General features: G+C 34.4%; 1 protein-coding gene across 1 annotated transcript in view; it reads right to left on the reverse strand.

Moving 5' to 3' along the window:
• LOC132725287 (C-Maf-inducing protein-like) overlaps positions 1 to 27,979 on the reverse strand; it is a gene marked incomplete at its 5' end in the record, with an annotated part of 55,505 nt that overhangs the window by 2,841 nt on the left and 24,685 nt on the right. Inside the window, 8 exon segments of the mRNA XM_060710384.1 lie at positions 1,413 to 1,553; positions 1,901 to 2,014; positions 2,464 to 2,620; positions 5,397 to 5,423; positions 8,621 to 8,686; positions 12,474 to 12,563; positions 13,240 to 13,341; positions 22,517 to 22,620. Of these exon segments, the coding sequence (XP_060566367.1) occupies positions 1,413 to 1,553; positions 1,901 to 2,014; positions 2,464 to 2,620; positions 5,397 to 5,423; positions 8,621 to 8,686; positions 12,474 to 12,563; positions 13,240 to 13,341; positions 22,517 to 22,620 (801 nt within the window).

Below are 27,979 nucleotides of genomic sequence, written 5' to 3' on the forward strand. Positions count from 1 at the left end.
CAAATTTGTACTTGTCGACATTAAAAAAAAATTGGATATTATAAGATACTTGCCGTCTTGAATTAAAAATTAAGCTGTATAAATTTAATAAAACATATAAAGCATGATAATATGCTGACACTGGGGAAAAATTTACTCTCATAAAATTTGCTATCATATTTATATCCTTGCTTGATATTGAGTTACGCAATTAATATAATTTTTTTTTTTGTTACACAATAGTTTTTGTTGTTGTTTTTTTTTTTCAATTATATTTCAATTTAAACTAGAACTGCCACTGTCATACCACTTTGTCAGAATCAACAGTGGCCATTTAGAACTCAAGGACAACCTCCCTGCCAAATCTGAGGTTACTAAGCCAGTGCATTGCTAAGTTATGTATTCTACATGCTTCAAATGTCAAAATCAATACACTGCCGACAGGCATTCTTAAGCATTTGAGCAGACAAACTTATGATAGTAAAATCCCTATGACCTTGACCTTTGACACAGTAAACTAAAAATCAATAGGGGCCATCTACTAGTCATATACAATCTCAATACCAAATATGAAGACTGTTGACCAAAGCATTCTTAAGCAATTGAGGGGAAAAGCTTTTTTTAGTCAAGGTCCCAATGACCTTGACCTTTGACTTAGTGACCTCAAAATCAATAGGGGTCACCTAATGGTCATGATCAACCGCTATGCCAAATATGAAGACTGTTGGTCAAAGGTTTCTTAAGTTATTGGGCGGACAGACTTTTTGAAGTCAAAGTCTATGTGACCTTGACCTTTGACCCAGTGACCTCAAAATCAATAAGGTCACCTACTAATCATGACTAACCTCCATGCCAAATATGAAGATTGTGGGTCAAAGGAATCTTAAGTTATTGGGCGGACAAGGAAAAACCGACGGCTGGCCGGTTCCAGTATACCCCCCCTTACAACTTTGTTGTGGGGGGGTATAATAACCCTATATTTTGGAAGGTAATATTGCTGGTAAAATGAAATGCAACCATACAAAACAACAAGTTGTAAGCTTAACATCAATTTCTATCTTAATCTGTGTAAAATTCTGACACACGATGTCCCAGTCAATGTGATCTCTGATAAATAAAGATATTTTCAGGGGTTATGTTCTGAGATGATAAACTATTATTAACTATTTCAGATCAATGTCCCAGTCAATGTCCAAAAGGCAAAGCGCATAAAAATTTTGCAAATTGATTAACCTGTATATAGGGTTTAAAACCATAATCATGGATGCAAGTTAAAAATATCAAAAGACCTGAAAACCCTAAATTTACTATCATTTTAAATAGGTTTTATAAGGAAAAAGAGAGCTTTCAGGAGTTGAAAAATTCTGAGCTTCAGGCAAATGCCTGAAAACTTGTACCAAAGCATAATATTTACAAATAAGTAAATTAATTACCAATTCCCTGAGTGCGATTTGTCTCTCACAGAGATCTGCGTACATACGCTTGCCCGACATTGTGCTCTGTAGCGTCGTTACCATCTGCATCTTGAGGTCATTATTTTCAACAACGTCACATTCAAGCATCGCACACAGTACCTAAAGACATAAACAAATAAATATAAACCCACTTTTCTTGCTTTGTATTCTATATATAGCTTTAAAGAAAAGGTCAGCCACTGAAACCCTCTGTCCATAACCATTTATATTATAATTTTTACATTCATTAAAGAATCAGAAAATGAAAATAACTGTTAATTAATATTTTTGGAAACGCGACGTTTTGGATTAACTACAAAATAATATTATAAATCAATCTTTGAGAACTACAACAAACAGGACCAATCATCTTTTAAATTTACCGAAATTGCAGCAGAAGCTTATAAATAGAAAACAGTCCAAAGACTGTAAATGAAACCAAATAGAACCCAAAGGTTTTCACTTACTTCCATTGCAGCAATATTTTCTCGTAAGGACAGCAACATGACTGGCCCTATCATTTTGTTCAATCCATACAAAAAATTCTTCCGTTTACAACAACAATGCATTAACGTCTTCAACTGAAAATAAAAATTTTAACGCACATGATAATTAATTTGAAAACGTGGTTGACGACAATTTTCAATACACACAATCATGTCATATCATTTTTCTCTCAGGATAAAAATCCATGTACAGCAAAAAAAATCAAAGCTGCATCCTGTTTTCAAACATTCAAGACCCAATGTCCACTGACTTGTACCTCCAGAACTAATTGTGCAAAGGGGAGCGGTGGTCTAGTGGTTAAGGTGTCTGCTTCTCAACTCATGGATCATGGGTTTGAGCCCTCATTGGGTCAAAATCATGTTTCTTCATAATAAGGTTCGTTCCAGGAAACGGACTCAAAAGTTATCAATATAAGTTGGAAGAACTTGTTTCACAAGTGAGCTTAAATAAATGTGTTTAAACTAATTGTGCAAAGATCAAAAGATAAATAAATATCATCTGAAATAACAAAATTTTCTATTACCATCTGGCCCCATAATATTCCATCATCATCACAGCCAATGTTACCGGGGCAGTAAATATGGAACCAGCCTTCTTTGCCTTCTCGTATACCCAGTATAGTTTGATGAACGTCGCACACTTCATCTGTAGCGATGTTCCGAATCACGGCCTTCATATGCCTGCCAAATATAATCCAATAATGATAATGATTTATCACTCAACATCAATGGTTTTCAACAACAATAGAAGCATAAATTATTTTGGAAACTGATCCCACCTTTGAATAATTTGTTGTAGAATAATAAATGGTTCATGTTCAGATGCGCAGCAATCACCATTCCCCGAAAGCCTGAGTGATAAATTATAAAGCATTTGTACAATAAACCCTGCATTTATATTACAATGCACCAAAAACTTGACATCTTTTACCATTTCTAATACATGCATGCTTATGAAAAGACAGTCCATTAAAATATTATACTTTACTTCATTGGAGAAGTATTTTTTAGACATGACTCCATTTATTAAAGTCACATTTCCTTATTCTGTTCTAGTTATTTTTTTCTAGGCATGGATAAGTAAAAACATAGTATTACATCTTTACAGTTTAAGTAACGTCCTGTAAAACAAGCTGGATGTAACATTCCCGGTTACAGCTGTCATTGATCTAGTCTCTAGCGTATTGACAATATATCAATATTGGATTACAAATATTTATGTATCAACAATACACTGAGCCCCTGATAATAATAAAATAATAATGATTTATCATAATTTAATATTTTTGAAATTTATTTATATCTTATATCATGATTTTATCTTCAACCCAAAGGTATTTCCTTTTATTGGTGCCTTTGAAAGTTGGAATGCAGCCATCTTATCGGTAAAAATAGTTTAATTTTAGACATGTTCTTTTGACAGGGCACCTGGGTCAGTTCATTTGCCTGAACTTTAGTCATTTCAAGATATTTTATTGCATACAGCAATATCATTATAATTCATGAGGAACTTATTTTCATAGTTTCCATGGAAATCCAAGAATGTAAGATCCAACCAAATTTATTTTTATATTTTACCTATTGGAAAGATAAACAGTCCAAGAATTTAAGAACCCACGAAAAAGTTTTGTAACAAATTCATATAATTTCATGCCCACGAAATTAAGTGAATTTACAGATGTCAAAATCAATGATTTTTATAGATATATATTGAGAGCGACTACTAATCTCAAATGAGCCATGTCACAACAAAACTAACATAGTGGGTTTGCGACCAGCATGGATCCAGACCAGCCTGCGCATCTGCCCAGTCTGATCATGATTCATGCTGTTTGCTGTCAGTTTCTCCACTTGTAATAGAGTTGATAAGCGAACAGTATGGATCCAGACCAGACTGCCAGGATGTGCAGGCTGGTCTGGATCCATGGTGGTCGCAAAGCCATTATGTTGGTTTAGTCATGACTGGGCTCAAATGATTTCTCAATCAGTCGTAAGAGACAAATGACCCATCAGACTCAATGTCTTAAATCAATTGTCAAGGAGGAAATTTTGTCCCAGATCAATGATCACAATACAGCAAAAGTGAGTCTCAAACCATAATTTAGTTACAGCCAACAAAATGTCTGCAGCCTGAAGTCATAGATTGTTGCAAGTTTAGCTGTTTTAGCATGCAAAGATTCCCAGCATTACAGGGCGGTTCCAATATTAATATTGTCAGATGGCAGGATTGAGTGAATATTGTGTTAATCATATATACTCCTGTAGTCTGTTATTTCTTATTTAATGTCTCTATATTTCATTTAAATATGTAAATTGATTGTGCAAACAATTCATTACTGACAAATATTCAGGCAAATTGAATATACTATGGAGAAAATTTCTTAAAACTCTTTTTTTTTCAACAACTACTTGCTTTTATATCTGCCGGACTATTTCTCTTTCCTTAATTATTCATGAAATTATTAGTATCAAGACGACCTTTTGACCAAATGTTGTTCTTCACATTTTTACGTTTTCGCTACTTAAAAGTTCGTGTTTTTCTCCACAATTTATTCAATAGTCCATTAATCTTCTCATAAAAGATTCTTCATGATAATTATCCAAATCATAAAAAACGTCCTTTAAGGAAGGGCAAAATAAAATATGTACTTTAAATAAGATACCATTTACTTAGCAACAACTCAAATACAAGACATTGTTTGCAGGAAAAGTTATTTTGGCTAAAGTTTTTTATTCTTTCAAATATGCTAATGACTTGAATGAGTAGCTATTTATGTACATGTGAAAATAAATAAAAATAAAATTTGTTGATATAATCAAGAAAACTTGCTTTGAAATAAGGAATATTTCTTGTTTGCATTTCTAACAATTTCCTCAGTTTCAACAGTTTTCAAAACTAACATATAAGCATAATTATACAGATATAATTGCTATGCCATAGGGACTCAAGAGAAAATGTTGCCAAAGAGTCATCTGCAGTTGTTACGAAAACTAAAGCAACAAAATACAAAGATTCTCTTTGGCAATTTAAGTAAACATACTAATCAAATTTGATGAAAACCATTTTTCAATTTTGAAACAAGGACAATTATGAGCAATTGCAAGTATATGTATGTGCAAATGTTTAGGCAAGAATACATAAATTATGTCACATATCTTTAAGAATATGAAATACCATAAATATATTATCTAACTTTTGTGCATTGTTGTTTTACGTAAATGTGTGTGATCTGATAAATATATGAACATTCAAACTGGTGTATATGATGTGATATACGCTATTGAAATTAATATTGACTGAAGGGGGAAATTTTGAAACAATTTGTACATAGCAAATAAAGAAAAGCCAACATGCAAAACTGATTATGCGTTCACTTAAATAAAAACAATAATAAATACAAGAGCAAAACATCCTATGGAGATTTTTTTTTTTTTCTTTTTTTTTTTTTTTACTTACGATGTGAATAGATCATCTGCAAGGGCACTGAAAACAAAAATAGAGAAAAATTATCATTAAAAGTATTTTTTGTACAAATCTAATTAATTCTGTAAACAAATTGAATTACATTACTTCCTTGGTATCTAAATACATTGTTTCTTTATAAATACATTATTGGTTAAATGGACTCATCTGAGGTTTTTAACATGACTACACTTGAAATATGTTCTTTGAGATTTTTAATAGCCTTTGATGCTGGTTTGTTTGTTTTGTTTGGTTTTACGGTGCACCAACAGGAAAGATGATTTGATTTGGCTAACCTCGGGTGTTTCAAACTCAAAACAACACCACGGGTCAAAAACTCTTTGATGGAGATCTATATCAATAGATTTTTAAAAAAAAAAATTCTTATCACTGGTTATTCCATTTCAAGAGTAATATAAACAAAAAAAATATGTGTTAAACTTAAATAGTGCTAAAAATCACATTAATTATCAGCTTTCAATTTAATTCAGAGTATAATTCTTTCACAACTTTAGCATATACTTTTCTGATTTAAGTGCTTCAATGGAAATTTGTATTTTTTTAATGTTTTTAGGCTTTAGGACATCAGACTTACATGTATGTTTTCACTTTCTTTATACCAACAAAACAGTTTAATAAAAACCACATCTTAAAAAGAAAATACATGTTTTTACACTAAGTTCTGTACATAGTATTAAGTATCCTAAATCAACTTTAAACATAACAAGAGCTGTCGGAAGGACAGCACGCTCGACTATTCTAAGTGCTTGATAGTAAAAGAGCCTTGAATATATTAAATTTTTTAAGTTCACAAAAGGGCTAATTTTTTTTTATAAATTCATGTTATAGGCCTTAGAGACAGTCTAATTATACAGTATTGGCTTGCCTATTCGGAAGGTAATGTCACAAGGGTGTTTTATTGAGTATAATAATACTAATTACCTATGAATACATAAATTTGACAGAAAAGGTACAAAGGCTTGTTATTAAGATGTTTTATCAAGTAAATCACTGCTTTATTACTATGAATGCATAAAATTGTCCCAAAAAAGGCACAAACCCTTTAGTAGTTATTGAGATAACAGCTTAAAAGCAAAACTTTACCATGAATTTCCAAGTTGAAAAAGGGGAGAAAAATCAGCCTAAATGCAAGATAGAATTATGGATCTTTGTCAGTGACCTACAATTATGACCCTAAATGCATATGTGAAGTTTTAAATAAATATCTTTATTAGTTATTGAGATATGTAAAACTTGCATGTAAACATTAACCAAGAGACTAAGTAGAAAAGGGGATATGAATCAGCCTTAATGCAAGATAGAGTTATGGAACTTGGTCAGTGACATACAATTATGACCCTCCAATTATGACCCTAAGTGCACGTGTAAAGTTTCAAGTAAATATCTTTGAAGACCTTTAACCTTCAACCAAAATTTCTAAGTTTCAAAGGGGCAAATAATTCTGCAAATATTGCTGGCAGAGTTATGCAATTTTGCAAACTGATGAACATTGTTACTATAAAAAAAGTATTCTAAATTTCAATTGAATATCTCAAGCAATAATTGAGATATATGACTTTACAAAAAAACTTTAACCAAAATTTCTAAGTTCCAAAGGGACATAATTCTGTCAATATTGTAGGCAGAGTTATCCAACTTGTCAATCTGATGTACCTTGTTACTATAAATAAGTATTGTAAGTTTCAATTGAATATCTCAAGCAATAATTGAGATATTTGACTTTACAAAAAACTTTAACCAAAATTTCTAAGTTAAAAAGGGGCATAATTCTGCCAATATTGTAGGCAGAGTTATCCAACTTGTCAATCTGATGTACCTTGTTACTATAAATAAGTATTGTAAATTTCAATTGAATATCTCAAGTAATAATTGAGATATTTGACTTGACAAAAAACTTTAACCAAAATTTCTAAGTTAAAAAGGGGCATAATTCTGTCAATATTGTAGGCAGAGTTATCCAACTTGTCAATCTGATGTACCTTGTTACTATAAATAAGTATTGTAAGTTTCAATTGAATATCTCAAGTAATAATTGAGATATTTGACTTTACAAAAAACTTTAACCAACGCAGACGCGGACGCTGACGCCGACGCGACTACAATAGCTCCCATATTCTTCGAATAGTCGAGCTAAAAATTATATTTTCCTGTGTCATCCACGATCAGAGGATTTCTTCTTACTACCACTTGAAGATGATGGCTTCATATTTATTGTTAACTATTGTTTATGATGCAAAAGATGGGAAAAACGCAGCTGATAATTTCATTTTGCAATTCTTGAAGCTTTATATTTCTCTTGTGTAAATATTTGAATATCTCTAGAACTTGAAAATTTGTCACCTTTTCAAACAACTTTTTATTATAAATAATCGGGTTTTAAACAAATTCAGATAAAGAAATGGTCATGTATTGCTGCTTTACACCTAAATGTTTGCTCTCTAATAAACAAATAGCTTGCAGCAAATAGCATAGATCGTACCTGCAACCAATAGAACAGAGACTGCAGCCAATAGCAATAGCACAGAGACTGCAGCAGATAGCAATAGCTAATAGCACATAGACTGCAGCTGATAGCAATAGCTAATAGCAAATAGACTGCAGCCAATAGCACAGAGACTGCAGTCAATAGCAAAAGCTTATAACACAGAGACTGCAGCCAATAGCAATAGCTAATAGCACAGAGACTGCAGCCAATATCAATAGCTAATAGCACATAGACTGCACCAATAGCACAGAGGCTGCAGCCAATAGCACAAAGACTGCAGCCAATAGCAAAAGCTAATAGCGCAGAGACTGCAGCCAATATCAATAGCTAATAGCACAAAGACTGCAGCCAATAGCAATAGCTAATAGCACATACACTGCAGCCAATAGCACAGAGACTGCAGCCAGAGCACAGAGACTGCAGCCAATAGCACATAGGCTTTCAGCCAATTGCACATAGGCTTTCAGCCAATGGCACATAGGCTTTCAGCCAATGGCACATAGGCTGTAACCATAACAAAAAGACTTTGGCCAATAGCACAGGAACTGCTATCAACAGCACAGAGATGGCAGCTAGTTGAATAGACTGCAGCCAATGGCATATAGACTGCAGCCGATGGCATAAAGACTGCAGCCAATGGCATAAAGACTGCAGCCAATGGCATAAAGACTGCAGCCAATGATATAGAGCTCAAAATGTAAATATAACTTACTCATTTGGAAAAGGTATAGGCTGAAGCAAGCTCCCTAAAATGTACCTCCAATCCTCATAAATAGACCTGAAATGACAGAATATAACAGGAAAATCAGAGCAAAATGCAACAAAAAATGTTTCCATAGGACAGGGATGACCCAGAATTTAAAGGTATTGACAGTCTACGGATAGACATTAAGGCAGCATGACAGCTGTCATTTAAGGCCGCTAGAAACAAAAATGATTTTTTTCCTGCCACCCTAACACTCCTTGCTGTTTGTGAAAAAAAAAAATAACAAATGATCACCTCAAACTCAAAATGGACTGTCACAGGAAAATTTTAATAACAACCTTGTGGATATTGTGAAAAAAAAACAACACCACCAACCAAGCCATAATATCTGTTTCAGACAAAACATGTTTTTAAAAATGATTGCAACAAGGAAATCACAGTGCAGGGCATAATTTAACGTCCAAATAAGGAAAACTCCTGCAGCTTATCACAGAGGCCTGATAAATCACCACTCTGTTATACCAGGGAATGATGCTGGAAACTTGACACTTGAATTGATTAGATTTACACTCAGTTCACAAATAAAAATATTTCAGGTATGACATGTTGTGAATTCATCACAATACCTTTTGACTTTTCCGCGACCTTTTTTCTCTAAATCATTCTTTTCTGGCTGATGTGTTCAACATTCATTACATTTAAACAAAACTTGTCCATTTGAATTTTAAAAACTAACCCAAACGTTACTGACAGCTTTAAAGTATGATACTTGATTTAAAATGATATGAAACAGTAACCTGTTTGACTACAAAATACATAATTTATTTCATGATAGTGCATGGTTCAATATTCTAACAACATAGTATCATTAAGATCACCAGATATAAAGAGATTTCCCCCCTTAATCATATTTGTCAGTCTGGTATCTAAATTATAAAATATGTCCTTCAAATAAAAGAGCAGAGATAAAAGAAAATCTATATATGTCAGCATGTTTGCTCGGTTAGAAAGATCTCTCATTTTCTACTGAGATCTGATCTTGAGGTTATAAAATTCTAAGAGTTCTGTCTAAAATCTCACGATTTTCATTGATCAGTGTACATTCTGTGGCAGTTTCTGTCCAATCAAATATCCAAAATCTGAGTTTGAGCTTAGAGGATTTCTTAAAACCTTGGACACAGGTTTGTGAGCTCTAACCACTAATTAACTAAAATTTTTGGTGATGATTAATTGAGGAAAAATATGTATTACACAAAGTTCATAATCATGATAAATCTTTAAAATAAATTTGCAGTGCCTGCACAATTATTCTGCACTGTATATAAAACCTACTTTATTTTTGAAGACTGGTCAGGATGCACAAATAAGCAAGGTGGCCTGACTCTAAATTTGTTGCACTGGCCAAGTTATTAAAACTTCTTATATTTATAGAATGATCACAGCAATTCATCTACATGATTTCAAAGGAGACATTGATTAAGAAGGGCTTCTGTGACAAAGTGTTAAAGGTCATTGACTTCAAACCACTTGCCCCTCACTGCTGATGGGTTCAGGTTCTTTCATGTAACGAAGCTATCTAGCAAGCTTACAAAATGTTTGTGGTTCTACACAGGGGCCCAATTTTTACTGAAATAATGCACAAACAGGCAGCTATGGTCTACCTCCCTCAGTAAATGTAAATTTTGTTTGTTTGTTTGTTTTGGGTTTCACGTCACATCCACACAGTATAGGTCATATCGCAACGTTCCAGCTTTACTGGTAGAGGAAGACCTCGTGTGCCCGTCTGTGCATTATTTCAGGTACGAACGGGCACCTGAGTAGAACCACCGACGTTCCGTAAGCTAGCTGGATAGCTTCCTCACATGAAAGAATCCAAAGTCCCTGTCAGGATTCGAACCCACAGTGGTGAGGGGCAAGTGATTTGAAGCCAACGACCCTAACCACTCGGCCACAGACGCCCCTAGTAAATGTAAAAAGCTAAGACTTGGTCATACAGCAGGTTATTACATGAACTGAATACAGGAACACTGTTAACTGCAAGTTAATGACCAAACTACTGACAATCTAGGGCAAATCCATAATACTTACAGAAATAAATCTTCAAAATCAAACAATTATTTGCATGCTGGAGTCAAATAAATCTGGACACAAAACCCCCTCGGGTATTCCTCTAAAGAAAACCTCAATAAATCAGATATCTATAAAGTTGGTAAAAAAGTACAAAAGATATTATATACTTAATGTACAATTTAAGTTTTCAGTGCATAAACAAGCCTTTATCCTGTTTTCACATTAATGGTTCAAGTAAAATATACATAAATTATGTTTCCACAAAAATGATTCAAGTAAAAAAAACATATGCTTAAAGGCATTTGTGCCTTAATTTAATATCAAATGCATATAAAAGTTTTGCTCCAGACAAACCTTTTCCTCTTACCTTAAGTGTGACCTTGACCTTTGACCTAAAAGCCTGTTTCTTGTGCAAGACACTATGTCTCATAATGAACAAACAGGAATATAAAACACTTCCTACTTTCTAACCAAATGACCTAGATTTTAACCCTGTATGATCCATATGTAAAATATAGAAGTTACGTTCCAACTAGGAGTTTTGAAAATAAAAAAAATTGTTTTCCTTGTGGAAAGCAAGTTCTTCAATTTGACACAGCTTTAGTTTCTGACCTCTGATGAACAATCTGTAAACTGTTTTTTTATTGATGATACTGACCAAATTTCACAGAATGGAAAAAATATGACACCGCCAGACAGTTGAAAACTGAACAAAGAAGTGATAAAAAATGACTAATATTATGTGCTTTATATAACTTCACTTTTTTAGCAATATGTGTCAATTTTACACCTGAGGATAAAACTGTCTATATATATATATCCACTCCCTCTATTGAATACTATAAAATGAGTTGTTACTGGCATTTCTCCCCTATGAATTGGTGTTTTGTATCTAACATTAAACCAACCAAAAGTGACCAGCCTTGGTCACCAGTATAGAGCCGGAGACCATCCTGCACAGACTGGCAGTTTTAGCAGGCTCTATACTGTTGGCTGACTTAACTTCAAATTATCATCTTGATACCCCTGAAATTAAAAATGAGCACTTCCAAACATAGAAGGTGGACAAGTGCATGAAGCAAATTTCAGAAGGTAAAGGATTAATTAGGAATATCACTAGGTAGATCTATTGAAATTCTAGTATAATTATGCTGGCTTTAGTAAATTACACCACTCCTTTCCAATGGGAGTTCAACAGTTCATAACATGTGAAAAAGTGAGTACATTTACACTAAGCTATGAATATGTCATCCTTGAACAAAGATATTCAAATAGAAAAAGTCAAGGTCAAAAATGGAGTACAATAATGAATTTTGTATGTCTACACCACATAGCTTTTTTTGATTGGGGTGGGGCAGAAAACCAATACAAATGACTTTCAATCTAGCGAGTAACACATTAGAATGTTTCTTGGGAAAAGATCAGTATATTTTGTGTGAAGTAAAACTGCTTTAATATCTGATTGTTCATAGTCTCTTTTTCAAACAAACTACTGATTTTCTTTTTTGACTATTCCAAACATAAAGCTGGTGGCGTGGCTAAGTGTTTAATGTTAACACGTTGGACTTGTTATCTATGGATTGCTGACCACGTTGGTTCAAACCCTGTCAGGGGCAAGCCATTGGTTCCTTGTGCAAGAAACTTTACATTTATTGCTTATAAACTGGTTGGTTCCAGCAACAGATAAGAGTGTTTCAATAAGCTTATAGCTTCCAACACAATCACACTAAAATCATAAAGAGAAATCAACTTCTGTCATGATAAATAATATTGGGTTTTATAAACTTACATTGTTTCCATCATGCCAATATAACAAACAACTTTTTTCTCCCACTCCAACGGGTCGTAATCATACTCATCAGAATCGTCTTCTTTTGCCCTGAATTAAAAAACAATAAAGACATGCATGGCTTGTTCTAAAATAAACACAATAACGGCTGTCCATAAGACAGTCATAGACGTTATAGGATCTGTGTCCATCACAGAGATCAAGTATGTGAAGCTTCAACCTATTCTCTACACTAGTCTTAGAGATAGCAACTTTCACAGGAAAAACTTAACCAAAGTGTGAACGCAATGGTGATGCCAGGACAAGTACAATAACTCTCTCTTTTCTCCGGATAATAAAGCTAAACATAGCCCTTATGCTTTGTCTTGAAATGAATACAAAAGCAGCCCTTATACTTACAATGGCAGACTAGGAAAACAGAAATTTCACAATGCCATTCACATTGAAGACCCATAAAAAATTACAATTCTATGTTTTTTTAGCACACTTCAGCCCTTTCTCAGTGCAAAATAATATAATCAAAGCCAATTAAAGATGTTATGAAGTGACTTTGTCCAAAAACCTGTATGCTGGGCAGGACTTTTCAAAACACACACAACATTTGATGTTGCAAGGTAATAGGTTTACCATTGGTGCAGCCAAACTGTATGGTATAACTTATTATTATTGAAACCTTGAAGCATATTTGATTAAATGGGGAACTAACACTCTTTCTTTTAAGCAATTTTTGATTATAACAAGACTTCCTCAGTGTATTTGAACTTACATTCTTTTGTCCTCATAAAGGCTGTACACAGCTGCCAGACAAACTGCAACAAGATTTGGCAGAACTCTCGGATGTGGGCAAACACTTGCTGGACCATGCATACTGAAAAAAGAACAATATATTAAAATCATTTTACATTTACAGTATTATGTTAGATATTTCAAACGCCTGCTTGAGACTTAATTTTGTGGGTTTTTTTCAGTTTGATCTTTCAACTTAAACTGTGAAAGAATGTTGAAGTTTCTCACTAGAATGAGGGAAATATATCCCTAGAAAGCTACCTTAATCACCCATAAAAAGCAGCCCATGTACATACAAACAACCTTACTAATCTCATTATTGCTGGGTGAGCAGGCTTTATACAGCTGGGTGCTTAGCTTTATAATGCTGACTGACTTGATTTTATATTGCGGGTTAACCAGGCTGTAATCTGCTAACTGACCAGGCTTTTTACTGCTTCTTGACCAGTTTTTATAATGTTTGCTATCTTTTACACTGCTTGTTCACCAGGCTAATACTGCTGATTGACTGACCAGGCTTTATTCTGCTGGTTAATCAGGATTATACTGCTGACTGACTGACCAGGCTCTATTCTGCTGGTTAATCAGGGTTATACCGCTGGTTGACCAGACTTTATTCCGCTGGTTAATCAGGGTTATACTGCTGGTTAATCAGGGTTATACTGTTGATTGACCAGGCTTTATTCTGCTGGTTAATCAGGGTTATGTTTGTTTGTTTGTTTGTTTCATTTTACGCCTTTTTCCAACAGTATTTCAGTCATATAGGCGGGTAGTTTCCTAACCATCGTTCCTGGAGAGTTAAACCAGTACTAGACTACCTTCCTCTGCGCTAAACTACCAAAGCATCTCCCGGGGATCGAACCCACACCAGAGAGGTAACTGGATTAGAAGTCATTGACTCTAACCCCTCCACCACAGAGGCGGTCTAATCAGGGTTATACTGCTGGTTGACCAGGCTTTATTCTGCTGGTTAACCAAGATTATACTGCTGATTGACCAGGCTCTATTCTGCTGGTTAATCAGAATTATACTGCTGGTTGACCAGGCTTTACTTTGCTATTTAATCAGGGTTAGATTGCTGGTTGACCAGGCTATGTTCAGCTGGTTAATCAAGATTATACTGCTGACTGACTGACCAGGCTCTATTCTGCTGGTTAATCAGGGTTATACTGTTGATTGACCAGGCTCTATTCTGCTGGTTAATCAGGGTTATACTGTTGACTGACCAGGCTCTATTCTGCTGGTTAATCAAGATTATACTGCTGATTGACTGACCAGGCTCTATTCTGCTGGTTAATCAGGGTTATACTGCTGGTTGACCAGGCTTTATTCTGCTGGTTAATCAAGATTATACTGCTGATTGACTGACCAGGCTCTATTCCACTGGTTAATCAGGGTTATACTGCTGGTTGACCAGGCTATATACCACTGGTTAATCAGGGTCATACTGCTGGTTATTCAGGATTATACTGCTGATTGACTGACCAGGCTCTATTCTGCTGGTTAATCAGGGTATACTGCTGGTTGACCAGGCTCTATTCTGCTGGTTGACCAGACTCTTTCTGCTGGTTGACCAGGCCCTATTCTGCTGGTTGACCAGGCTTTATTCTGCTGGTTGACAAGCCTTTTAGGCTGGTTTGCAGGCTCTATATTGCTGGTTGACCTGGCTCATACTACTGGTTGACCAGGCTCTATATTTCTGGTTAACCAGACATTACACAGCTGGTTGATCTGGCTATTTATACTACTAACTGACAAGGGTCTATACTGTTGGCAATCAGGCATTATACAGTTGGCTTATCAACTTAATTTTTTTCTATTTTAATATCCTAAGAATTGATCATGTACAGTGCCGAAAATAGAAACTAGGTAATTCAGCAGAAGGGTTATGTATGCGTATTTGAATTTTTCTAACATCCAAATGTAAGAAATTTACTCATTACCTCCACCATTTCTTGTCATACAAACAAATTAAATTCATTTACAAAACATTGTCTGGTAACAAAATTCATTCCTTCAGAATATCCACCATGATTGCCTATTGCTGCCAGCTACATTGAAATAGAAAACAAGCAGAATTATTGCTTTGGCTATTGTGTTTTAATACAGAACATTCTTCTTTTCTACTTTTAAAAACACATAAGAAACAAGGCTTAGCCTCAAATCCATGGGAAAAAAACAACACATAAATTTACTCAGAATATGAATGGTACTGCTGTCAGCCACAAAAAGACAGAAAACAAAATAATTAGCAGTTTCGTGTATAGTATGTTGGTCCAATCAAGACACCATAATCAATAACTGTAAGCCTAATGATGATTCAATGATGTACAAGCAGTAGAGAATCCCATCCTAGCAAACCCTAAAATTATTTCAAAGCCATGCTTGTACCATTAATTAATCTAATTAAGTTCGTTTGCTTTTGTATTCATTCACTCATTTTTTTATTTTAGTTTTTTGCCAAGGGATATTTTATTATTTCGAAGTTTCAAAAGAAAGTAACCATTAAAATGTCATCTTTTTGTTTCTGAAACTTCCAGTTTTTTTCCCCACACACATGCATCATTTTGAAATCACTCTCTGTTTAAAAATAGTAAGACTGGAAGTTGGTATGAAGCTTGACTGCCAATTTACCAGTTCTACAACAACAATTCTACATTTATATTGAAGTCAATTTCAAGGCTTTTCCTCATGTTTTGGAGACAAGCTTTTACCAGAAGTATATAACACATTAATGAATGTACACACATTAAAAAAAAACAATAAGGTTACAGTACAACACAATTTCAATTATTTGTGAGACAAAAAAAAAATGTGTTTTTTCTGAGAAGTTGCTCTGGAGATATTTGTCTTACTTTGGGATGAACTAATACTGTTGTTGTCAAAATTAATCATCTATAGACATTTGCTATATAAGGGTTACACTGTAATTACATGGAAATATTCTATATTACATTTTTTTTGCCTGCATTTAACCTAACATAGACATTCAATTCAGATGTAAAGTTTCTTTTCAGGTTAACAGGTGGAGGAAGACTTTCAGAACCCCTATTATTATTCCAATGTAGGTATAGAAACTTACTTTGGTTTGTACTTTAAATCACTTTTATGGTTTTACTGAAGATTTGGTTGGTTGTTAGTCCCACTTACACTGTAATGGTCATACAGTGACTTTCAAGCTTTACTGGTGAATGTGGACCTAAGGTGACCTTTTACATATTAATTCAGGCACAAATGGCAGCTGAAAATCAACCACTGACAATCCATAGGCTTGCTGGACAGCTTCCTCACATGAAAAAAATCCAAAGTCCCTTACAAGTTTTGAATCAACAGTGGTTAGGAGCAATATGTTTGCAGTAAAACACCTTAACCACTTGGCCACAGACACCACCCTTTACTGCAAAATTTAAGGCACAAGTTAGCAATTAAATGTCTCAACCAATCATCAGTAAGACAGCTGGACATCTACATCACAAGAAATAATTTGAAAGACAACAGGGGGACACAAATTTATGAGGCAAAGGGATCAAGTAATTCAAGATCATTAATTTAAACCACTCTGACAAGAAGGCAATCCCATAATTTATAGAATTAATTAATTTATCATTATGATTTTTATGTAATATTTTCATCTATTAAAAAATACCGGTAATTCATACTTTTTTTTTAAGTACTTTTTGATTGATTCCAGTTTGATATTCTTAATATAATTTGGTTCATCCGGGAGGCAATTTGGATGCAACTTTATTACTAAACCATGCACACGAACCTTTGACTAACATAGCAACATCAAAGCCAGAATTATACAACTAACAAACAGCAGCTGCATAGAATAAAGCTCAGCACACATACTTCTATAAATCAAGTAAAATTATCTAGGAATTTGAAAGAGAAGTAGATTTTCAACAATAATGAATATACAAAAAATAAGCTCATAAATATAATCATATAGTATTAGAATTAATTTCCTGGATGAAATGGTTTGAAGCAGTTATCTGTCAAATCTACTAATGGTTATAGAGATGTATGCTAGATGCTATAATTATATCAACAAAAACTTATTTATAGCTTTTAAGGAAAAGGAAAAATTAAAAGGTTAGCATTAAAGGAAGCTTTAACCTGAAAAACATTTTATTTTATCTGTTCCTGGAAATAATCAGTACTGAGCTATGAGTGTTAAATTTCTTCCTCAAGGAAACAAAATGCATGCCCCTGACAGGGTGTGAACCCACTCAGGTTTTATGTGATTCTTATATTATCATTTTTTTATTTATTTTTTGATGGTTATAACTAACACAACCCACATTTGATCCCTGTAATGTCATTTTGGGACTTTATCACTGTATAAGTAAACAAAGACTTCACGTTCCCTGCTGTGCATTGTTTGTTGCTATAGTTGGAAGCTCAGAAGAACCACCAAACTTATGCAAGTTACTTTAGCTTGCCATATTGTTATATCAAGGCTGGAAAGTTTCATCAATGCTGTAAAGCCACATGACAATAAGTAACCTTGAAAATCTCTTCTTTGAGAGTCAGCAACCTTAACCACTCCCCTTATCAGTCAGTAACCTTAACCACTCCCCCCATGTAAGTCAGCAACCTTAACCACTCCCCTAATCAGTCAGCAACCTTAACCACTCCCCTTATCAGTCATTAACCTTAACCACTCCCCCCATGTAAGTCAGTAACCTTAACCACTCCCCTAATCAGTCAGCAACCTTAACCACTACCCCCATGTAAGTCAGCAACCTTAACCACTCCCCCCATGTAAGTCAGTAACCTTAACCACTCCCCTTATCAGTCAGTAACCTTAACCACTACCCCCATGTAAGTCAGTAACCTTAACCACTACCCCCATGTAAGTCAGCAACCTTAACCACTCCCCCCATATAAGTCAGCAACCTTAACCACTCCCCCCATATAAGTCAGAAACCTTAACCACTCCCCATGAGTCAGCAATCTTAACCACTCCCCTTATGAGTCAGCAACCTTAACCACTCCCCTTATGAGTCAGCAACCTTAACCACTCCCCTTATGAGTCAGCAACCTTAACCACTCCCCTTATGAGTCAGCAACCTTAACCACTCCCCTTATGAGTCAGCAACCTTAACCACTCCCCTTATGAGTCAGCAACCTTAACCAATCCCCTTATGAGTCAGCAACCTTAACCAATCCCCCAATGTAAGTCAGAAACCTTAACCACTCCCCCCATGAAAGTCAGCAACCTTAACCACTCCCCCCATATAAGTCAGAAACCTTAACCACTCCCCATATGAGTCAGCAATCTTAACCACTCTCCTTATGAGTCAGCAACCTTAACCTATCCCCTTATGAGTCAGCAACCTTAACCACTCCCCTTATGAGTCAGCAACCTTAACCACTCCCCTTATGAGTGAGCAACCTTAACCACTCCCCTTATGAGTCAGCAACCTTAACCACTCCCCTTATGAGTCAGCAACCTTAACCAATCCCCTTATGAGTCAGCAACCTTAACCAATCCCCCAATGGAAGTCAGAAACCTTAAAAACTTCAGGGTTGTCCAAAACTGACTGATTTTTTTATCAACATGAATTTCAACATGTGTGTGGTACATTTGGGTAAGAACCAAAATCTTATTCATGATTTAATTAACAATGTTATTATCATTTTCAAAGAAAGACTTTAATGCATATAAAATTATGTCCCATATCAGGATCAAGAGAAGGTTCTTTCAAGGACAGTCACATTTAATTATTTTCAGTTTGCATGCATTTTGATTAAAATTTTCAGAATATTAAATAAATTAAACCACAGAAAGGAGAAAGAGCATGTTTTGGCATTTACCATCAAAGCGACATGCAAAACATACAGTGCTGGAAAAATCAATTGGGAAGAACACTTTGTGCATGTCAACATAATTATCTTTAACGTTTTACCCCATGAGCATATTGCGAAAAATGGCCGTTTTCATTGAAAAGCCTCCTGTTACAAGTTCAAACTGCCATGAAACTATGAAAAATGCTTCAATACTAATGAAACTTGGCACAAATGTTGACGACACCATAGTCTCTGTAACAGCATGCTCAATGGTAAATTTCCTGTTACCATGGCAACGGGGGAACGTCTCAAAATTGCCAAAAATCACTATTTTGCATTGTTTTTTTCCATCAAAACTGATTTCAAAGTGCTGCAACTTCTCAATGAATTGAGATAGAGTTAAAAGCTTTTCAACGTCTGTTACTAGTTACCCTAAGATCGACCTGATGCCAATTTTAGCCTGTCACATGTCCAAAATTTTCTTGGCGATGAGGGGGACTCCTCATCCCTTCAAACCCCCCTAACAGAAGGGGGCACATCCCCCTTCTGGCAACCCCCTGATGTAATATTTGGATGGGGGATGGCGCCGAAAAAGTGGTCACTTTTTTAACAACATTTCTCAAACGAAAAACAGTGTTTGGGGCCTAAATAGGGCATTCTTTCACTGTTTGAGGCCTCGAAAGGGGGGGCAAAAAGCCGTCAAAACACGCTTATATAAGGGAAAAGGTTAATCCCTTACTGAATCCCCACAGTGAAATAGGTAAAAGTCGAATATGACAAAAATTAAATTATTTTTCAAAACAAGTTGCACAGAAAATTTTCCATTCTTTAATTCCACTTTTTTGAAGAATAGACATAAATGTATTCCTAAACAAATGTGTAATTCTTGAACAAAATAATAAACTTTACCGACTCGCTAAAAACAGATGAATTGGACATGCTGTTTTAACGCATTTCATACAGATTCTTTAATGATCGAGTTTAAATGATTTAGCCAACCTTTAGTTTTATCAGTGTGTCACTTATAAAAGTAAATCAAAGGTGGCACGGACTTTTATTATGACAAAACAAGAGACGATTCTTACAAGTCATGTAAATTTATGTTGTGGTGACATAGCGTGTCTTCTACCAGACTGAATCACAATGTTTAAACCTTTAAAGGACGTTTTCGGGAGTTTTCATATAGACATATAGGCAAAATTAAAACTGTTCCAATTCAAGGGCATATAACTCAAAAACGAGAACGGTGACCCCAATTTTTATTTTCGCTTAAAATGTTTCTGGTATTGTATTCTAACAACATTCCAAGTTTAAAGAAATTCTATTGAACAGTTTAAATTTTGCCTATATGTATATAATTATGAAAACTCCTGAAAACGTTTTTAAGCACTTAGTTAACATGCCAGAATAACTCTGGCAATGACGTCCCATGGTACTGCTTATTACGTCATCTTGTTGACAATAAGCGACACAATTTTTAATCTGCTATAATACAATACACTGAAACATTTAATCACCAATCCAGAGGCACATTTACATTGTATAGAGGCTGCTGTGTTTGATTTTTATTTGTTTGGGTTGTCAGACCAAACAAATAATGGTAGCGAAATTTCAGATCCTGATGCTGGTAATTGCAAATGCCGAAAGTAGTCCTCTTTTTTGAAGCGGTTACTTCCCTTTATAATTATGTACACTAATGCTGAAAAATTCTGGGGTGATCACTGCATAAAGATTGTCAAATGACAGGCGCATTAATTTTCAAGCAAAATAGTTCCCGAATGGTCAAAGATTTCTAATATTGTTTTATTCTTTATAGATATACATGCTTATAGTAAGCTCCATGATTATTTACATCTGTGACCAACAGGTTTAGCGTTGAAATAATAAGAGTTACAAACCCTAATTTAGAATGATATGATTTTCTTCAGGCCCTAAACATATAACTTCACCCTGGCCGAGGGGTTTGCACTCTTTGCTTAGGAATCAAGAGGTCCGGAGTACAAATCCCAGTTAAGGCAACTCATTTTTTTTAATTGTTTAAGTCAAATAAACATTGAATTAAATATCAGTGTTGCAATTAGTCTTTTAGACAATTTACTATTACAGTTAAAAACACTGGAAGGCATTGGTGACACTATACAAAAACAAATTGGTTTATACTCTCACAACCTTCACCTTTCTGACATTCTTAGACCCAAACAAATTCAGCGCCTTCTGTGCTTTGATTGACTTTGGTACTTCTTTTTGTTTTACATTTAGTTGGCAACATTAAAACCTCCCTATATGAGGGTAAGTGACCTTAACCACTCCCCCTTTGTTATTATACTAAGCCTTTATCCACACAGAATATCTACAGATATTCAGATTGAAGTTAACATTTCAAAGAATTTTGCTCTAGTTTTTTAACATGCTGCTTTAACAGCGACACTGATAATTTTGATAGTGATGACTGCATTGAAGAAAATTTCACGTTGTTATTATATTATATTTCAACCAAAAATACATTAGACAGACATTTCCAATTATCAGCTCTTCTGTGTCCATTTTCACCATGGCAACAGAGATGCCTCTTTGTCAATCTAGTTATCGTTTAAATGGTAAAGCAATGTTTGTAACATTATAATTACCAGAACAAAAACATCTCATGTTTCAAAAACAGGTGATTATGCTGTGGTTTACAATGCCTTTAATTATTTCATGGTAAAAGTTTCATCACTGATGTAAAGAATCAATATCATACTGCCGATTCAGCTTTCATTATTTTTGGCTCCTAAGGAATACTGACCATTCCTTGTATCTTAAACTGAACAGACAGATACAGTCTAAACTTGAATCTATAAACCAGTCTAAATGTAAAACATCTGATTGGATGATTTTCAAAGCATTACTGACTGGAGCATCTGATTGGCTAACTGAAAAATTGAATTCAGCCAATGAAAAACTGCAGTAATGTAGCTAAATGTTCCAATATAAACGGTAAAACCTGTTCAATCCGAAAATAAGATTAAAGATTGCTCTGCATCTGTGGTGGGGAAAAAGGGAACAAATTACATGTCTTGTTAACAATGCAATTTAACTTTTTAATCATGTGACACCAACACTATAGATCATTTGGCAAAAAAAATCTCAGGTGTCCCTTCCTGCATTAGACATGAGCATCCACCTCACTGACCTCCAATATTAGCTTGCTGAATAGTTCCTCACATGAAATTATCCAACTTCCCTTAAAGGATTCAAAACCAAAGCTGTGACAGATATTTGAAATGATATTTGAAGTTGGCACTCTTAACCACTAGTCCACAGAGGCCATATAACTACCCAAACAAATGGTGACAACACAATTTATATTTCACTGTATTGTAAACAATATAAATATTTGGCTCAATACAATAACATCCTCTTGGCAGGAGGCAGATTTCATGTCAAATGTAGTAAAATATAAAATAAACAATAAAACTTACCTTTTAATGAACTCTTTAACCACTTCTAGGCCTGCATTTTGACAATTCAGTGCCTGAATGTATTCTTGAACAAACTGTCGCATTCGGGGAAATTTCCCAAAATCCTGAAAAAAAATCATTATTTCAAAATGTAAGTCACAGAATGTGTAAATTGTGAAACCACTGTCGAACAAAACTCTATTTCTTCTTAAACAAGAGCAGGTTGAACCGGGTGAATGCTCCCAGACTAGGTTTTGGACACAGAAAAGTATATCTTTGTACTTCCAGAGTTCTGTCCCAGACAAAGTTCAAAGTGTGATAATTCCAAACTTAGGCAAGGCAGAGTTACTGTCCTTTGCACTGCACTTAACTCAATGAGAACTATATACCGACTTGCACCTGACACGTCCTCTCAATATGTTGATCATTTCTGTGAAACAGGTGTAAAATCCGACTTCAAATAACGAAGTTATGGGCCAGACACAATTTTGCTGCAAGGTCATGCTGTGACCTTGACCTTCAAGGTAGCAACCCAAATGTTGCTCGCAACACCTTGTATCAATATGGTTATCATTTCTGTGAAATAGTTGTAAAATCCGACTTCAAATAACCAAGTTATGGGCCACACACGATTTTGCTTCAAGGTCATGGTGTGACCTTGACCTTCAAGGTAGCAATCAAAATGTTGCGCGCGACACATAGTCTCAATGGTGATCATTTCTGTGGAATAGTTGTAAAATCCAACTTCAAATAACAAAGTTATGGGCCGGACAGGAATTAGGGACAGATGTACGGATGTATGACGGACAGACGACCCGGCAACTCTATGCTCCCCGAAATTTTTCAGGGAGCATAATTACAACAACAACAACAACACAACAACAACAACAACAGTCACTCTCAAACTATGGCTTTTAAAAAATATGAACCTCTGTACCGCCAACACCTTTTAGCAACAACGGAAATGTTTGTCTCTGAAGCAGAGGTTATAACTGTAAGACCATTATAAGATGAAAATCATATTATGTAATGACTATCCTACATTTCAATGTTACATAACCTGATATTGATTATTTTACCATTTTGTTTTATAACAACAAGTTCCCATGCCTTTCAGATTGATAATTTCTAGCAAGGTAACCATATAAGAAAATTGGAAAAGAATTTATAAACTTACAGCAAAAAACTTTTTTTTTCAGGTAATACCATACACATAATTTAATTATTTTGTCAGGTTTGAAGGTGTTTTGTAGTTTTTTTTTAGTTGTTTTGGGTGTTTTTTCCCCATTATATGATAAGTATCAAATTATGCTGGTATGCTGGATGTGGGGATCTTTCATATTGTTTTAGAATTTAACAGTTGTTTGTGTCAACATGTTTATTACCTTAGGCCATAAAAAAATCTGTGTTTCATCTCTTAAAAGTAATAAAGGATATGGGATGTCTTTTTGTTATTGTTTTTTTAATTCAAAATAAAGTATATCAAACATATCTCCATAATTTTTTCTTGAATGATCGTTACTAAAGTTTTTTACAGCCAACAGTATATTACTACGAAGGGTCAGGTTTTCTGAAACACACGATCTTTTAGGTATTATTATCATTTAATCAATGCGTAACTCGGTTACGGATCTTGTCTCGACAAAAGGTTACGAGGCTTGATATTGTCTTGTTTAGTCACAGTCTCGTAGAAGTTTTTTATACGACAGATCTTATATAATTATTATATATCAAACCACAGTATGTAATACTAGAAGTACAATAAATAAGTAGAAAGTAATATGTCTCAGCACAATAATTTCCAACTTTTATTGAAAACTTATATCTCCTATCTTATAGACATATTGTTACCTTAGTGCAGTAACGGGTTAAGTCCTTCTAAATTCAATAGGAGTTAACCAGTTATTGCACTAAGGTGACATTTTTCATTTAACTATTATATTATGTTTCTGGAACTGGCTAACCTTAAAAATGACTTAATATACATTTTTTTGCTTATCTACTACCTATATATCTACATAATTATGTACATATTATTAAGAAAGAGCTTTTTTAAATATTTTATTTCTTGCTGAATTTATTTCATAGACTAATGTCCTCTCTGGCAGGTGTTACTAAAATTATTTTTTCAAACTCTAAACCAGCTGTATTTTCTTATTTAATAACTGTCCATTTTTAATATGATGGATATTCATATAAAAATTTACAGTTACTCAGCAAATCAATAGTTACTCAGTCAACAGTATGGTCAGACTGAATGGACATAAACTTACATTACTTTTAGTGATTACTTTTAGTGAACATCACTCAAAATACAACTCGTGACCCACTCTGCTCTGGTAAAAGTAAGGATCATACCTGTGAAGTTTGGTCAAAATTTTAATACACATTGTGGTAAAAGAGGAGATTTTGTTAAGAATTGTGAATGACCAAAGACTATGAATGGCAAGACACACTGCCATCACAGAAGCTCAAAAAGTGAGGTGGTACACAAACATCATCTGATGATGACAAAGGCACAAACACCTATACACTGGCATATAGGAAGGCTCTCCATAGTAAAGCTAAACTGTGATTTAATTGTTTTGTACATGAGTAAGTAAATACATTTCAGCATTTTTTAACCCTTAATTTTCTAGTGGCAACTGAATCAACCCATGTGACCAGTTAAGACCAAGATTAACTGACTGATCATGATCCGCACAGGTGGCCATTCAGTCTATACTTATATGAAATTTTCCAGCAAAAAATGATAAATGGTTTTGTACAGATTGTCCAGAAAAATGGACATGTCCATGTAAGATATTTATAGTGGTAAAGATCATAGGAACTCTGGAACAGGACCGCATATTGCGGCGCATAAATCCGAATCCGTATCGGCTTTACATATAGTTTGTCCGACCTTTGAATATCTCTTCATATTATGCGAGCGGATGGTCTTTATTTATCTAATCTCAATTAAATATAATCTGCTAATTTAAAAATCAGTCAAATATACGGTATATTGAAAAAAGAAAAGGAGTGACATCCGCCATTTGCCGCAACGTTCGGCGTAAGTTACCCCCCTTGATATGCTTGATTTTTGTTTTAATTTTTCTAGTAATGAATACGAGATGAGTGCCTAAAATATTTATCTATGGATCATGTTTAAATATTCCTTTTTTCAGTTAGACAAAATCAGTTGGACCATATTACTAAAGTGTCTGTTTTCTCCATTTTAACAAATCAATACACAAATACGCCCGTTATAATGCCGCCTATACATGTCAACACGTGTACAAACAATAAACCGTTAACGTTATATCCGGACGATACCTGATAGTTGACAAAAATAACGGGAACAAAATTCTGAAAAAATAGTAATCAATTGTAGCCAAAGGGGAAAAACTCATGCCGAAAACGTTGCGGCAAATGGCGGATGTCACTCCTTGTCTTTTTTTATAATACCGTAAAATTTGACCAATTTTAAAAGAGACAGATTGGGTTCAATTGATAATATATTTTTTGAGTCCATTCACTCGGATAATACTAAAAGATATTTAGATGTAGCAGAAACGTATTTAAAAACCGTTACAAGATCGAAAATATACGCCGCAATCTGCGGTCCCGTTCTCGAGTTCCTATGGTAAAGATAATGGAAATCTTTGTCCATCATGGTTGAAATTTATCAATGCATAAATCAACTAACTTTTAACTATCTGACATATAACCTTTCATAAATTTAATACACATGAAACTAAATAAACTTTATTGAACCACATAAGGGGAAGGTATTCAATATACTATAATATATTAATATTTATTTAACAACGTAGAAATCAATATTGCATTCTTCCTCTACAGCAAGTGAAAATGCCAAACCATTTACGACTCAATACTACATTTAATTAATATTTCATTAATCACAACAATGTTTGCTAATAATTTAAGAGAAACATTCTGGTTTTTTTCTTTATTATTAAACATTCAAGCTCTGCAGCCGGAAATTCAATTAGGAAACATGGCAATTTTCAACAACAACAAAAAATCTCAATTACATCACAAATATTTGAAAACTCTTTATGTTATGGCAGATCATCTGCTGTAATTAGAGCCATGTCATGACAAAATCAACATAATGGGTTTGCGACCAGCATCCGCGCAGTCTGATCAGGATCCGTGCTGTTCGCTATCAGTTTCTCTACTTGTTATTGGGTTTGTAAGCGAACAGCATGGATACTGATCAGACTGCGTGGACGCGCAGGCTGGTCTGGATACATGCTGGTCGCAAACCCATTATGTTGGTTTTGTCATGACGCGGCTCATTTGTTTTAAGCATTACAGGCTTTACTGACTAATTTCTCAGGAACAATTACAACAAAAAAGGTTAAATTTGTGTATGTCAACTTTATTATCTTTAACCCCTTGATTTAAATCCCACTAAGGAACATTAATAATATTTTTTAAGAGCTAATAATTTACAAGCAAAGAAACTATTTGCTTCCTCGTGGTTTTTAAGCCTGTTGTTTTACAATGGTGCTTACTGACATCTGAAATGATGCGGAGAGGGGAAAATACATTATTGCATATCATCACCTTAGTGCAATAACTGATTAACTTGTATTGATTTAGAAGAACTTATTATGTTACTGCACTAATGTGACAATATTGGTTTGGTGTTTCTGTTAGTATTACCCATGCCGGAATTTTCATCTGACATGGGGTGCCGGACGAGTTGCATGACAAACAATGATGTTTTTTTAGCTCATTTTAGTATGTAACTCTATGCCTTGAATGACCTAATTTCGCCGTAATGAATAAAACTGTAAATTCATTTGATATTCTAAGAAAATTGTTACGGATGAAATAACATGAATTTCCATGAAAATTTTTTAATTGAGGTAAAGCATTTGAAATATGATAGAATATGCAAGAAAAAATATCTGACATGTTTGCCTTTCATTGGAATATCCATCCTGCTGACATGCCAAGTTATTGCCTAATGGGAAAGTACCCTTGGGACGGAAATTCTGATCTGAAGTGCATTATATGACAGATAATTTTAGTCTCTTTTCACCATTTAAACTTAAACAGAGCCTATGTGAGTGATTACAAACGGAGACACAATCCTTGAATAAGATCAATCTTGCATCAAACCCCTCGTGAGTTATCCCCTTATCTTAACACCCACTAGCTGAAACATTCATTATCACCGCTGTAAAGCTCTAAACTTTTAATAGAACCATTTACACTTAAAGTTCCAGGCATCCATATAAACAAATTAAGTTCCATAAGAATCTTTTGAAATAATATTTTAAGTTAAAAAAAAAACTTAAATATTTGCAATTCAAAAAATTGCATGTTTTATGCAAAAATGGCAGAATTTACATGTTTTAGTCACCATACTGATGCCATATTTGTATATTTAGACACATTTCAAATATATAACATAGATTTGGAAGTGCATCAGACTAGCACAAGTCATTTAACAATATTTTCACTCTT

This window comes from Ruditapes philippinarum, unplaced genomic scaffold, assembly GCF_026571515.1.
Source record: "Ruditapes philippinarum isolate M1 unplaced genomic scaffold, ASM2657151v2 ctg1566_1_1_1_1, whole genome shotgun sequence".
Lineage (NCBI taxonomy): Eukaryota > Metazoa > Mollusca > Bivalvia > Venerida > Veneridae > Ruditapes > Ruditapes philippinarum.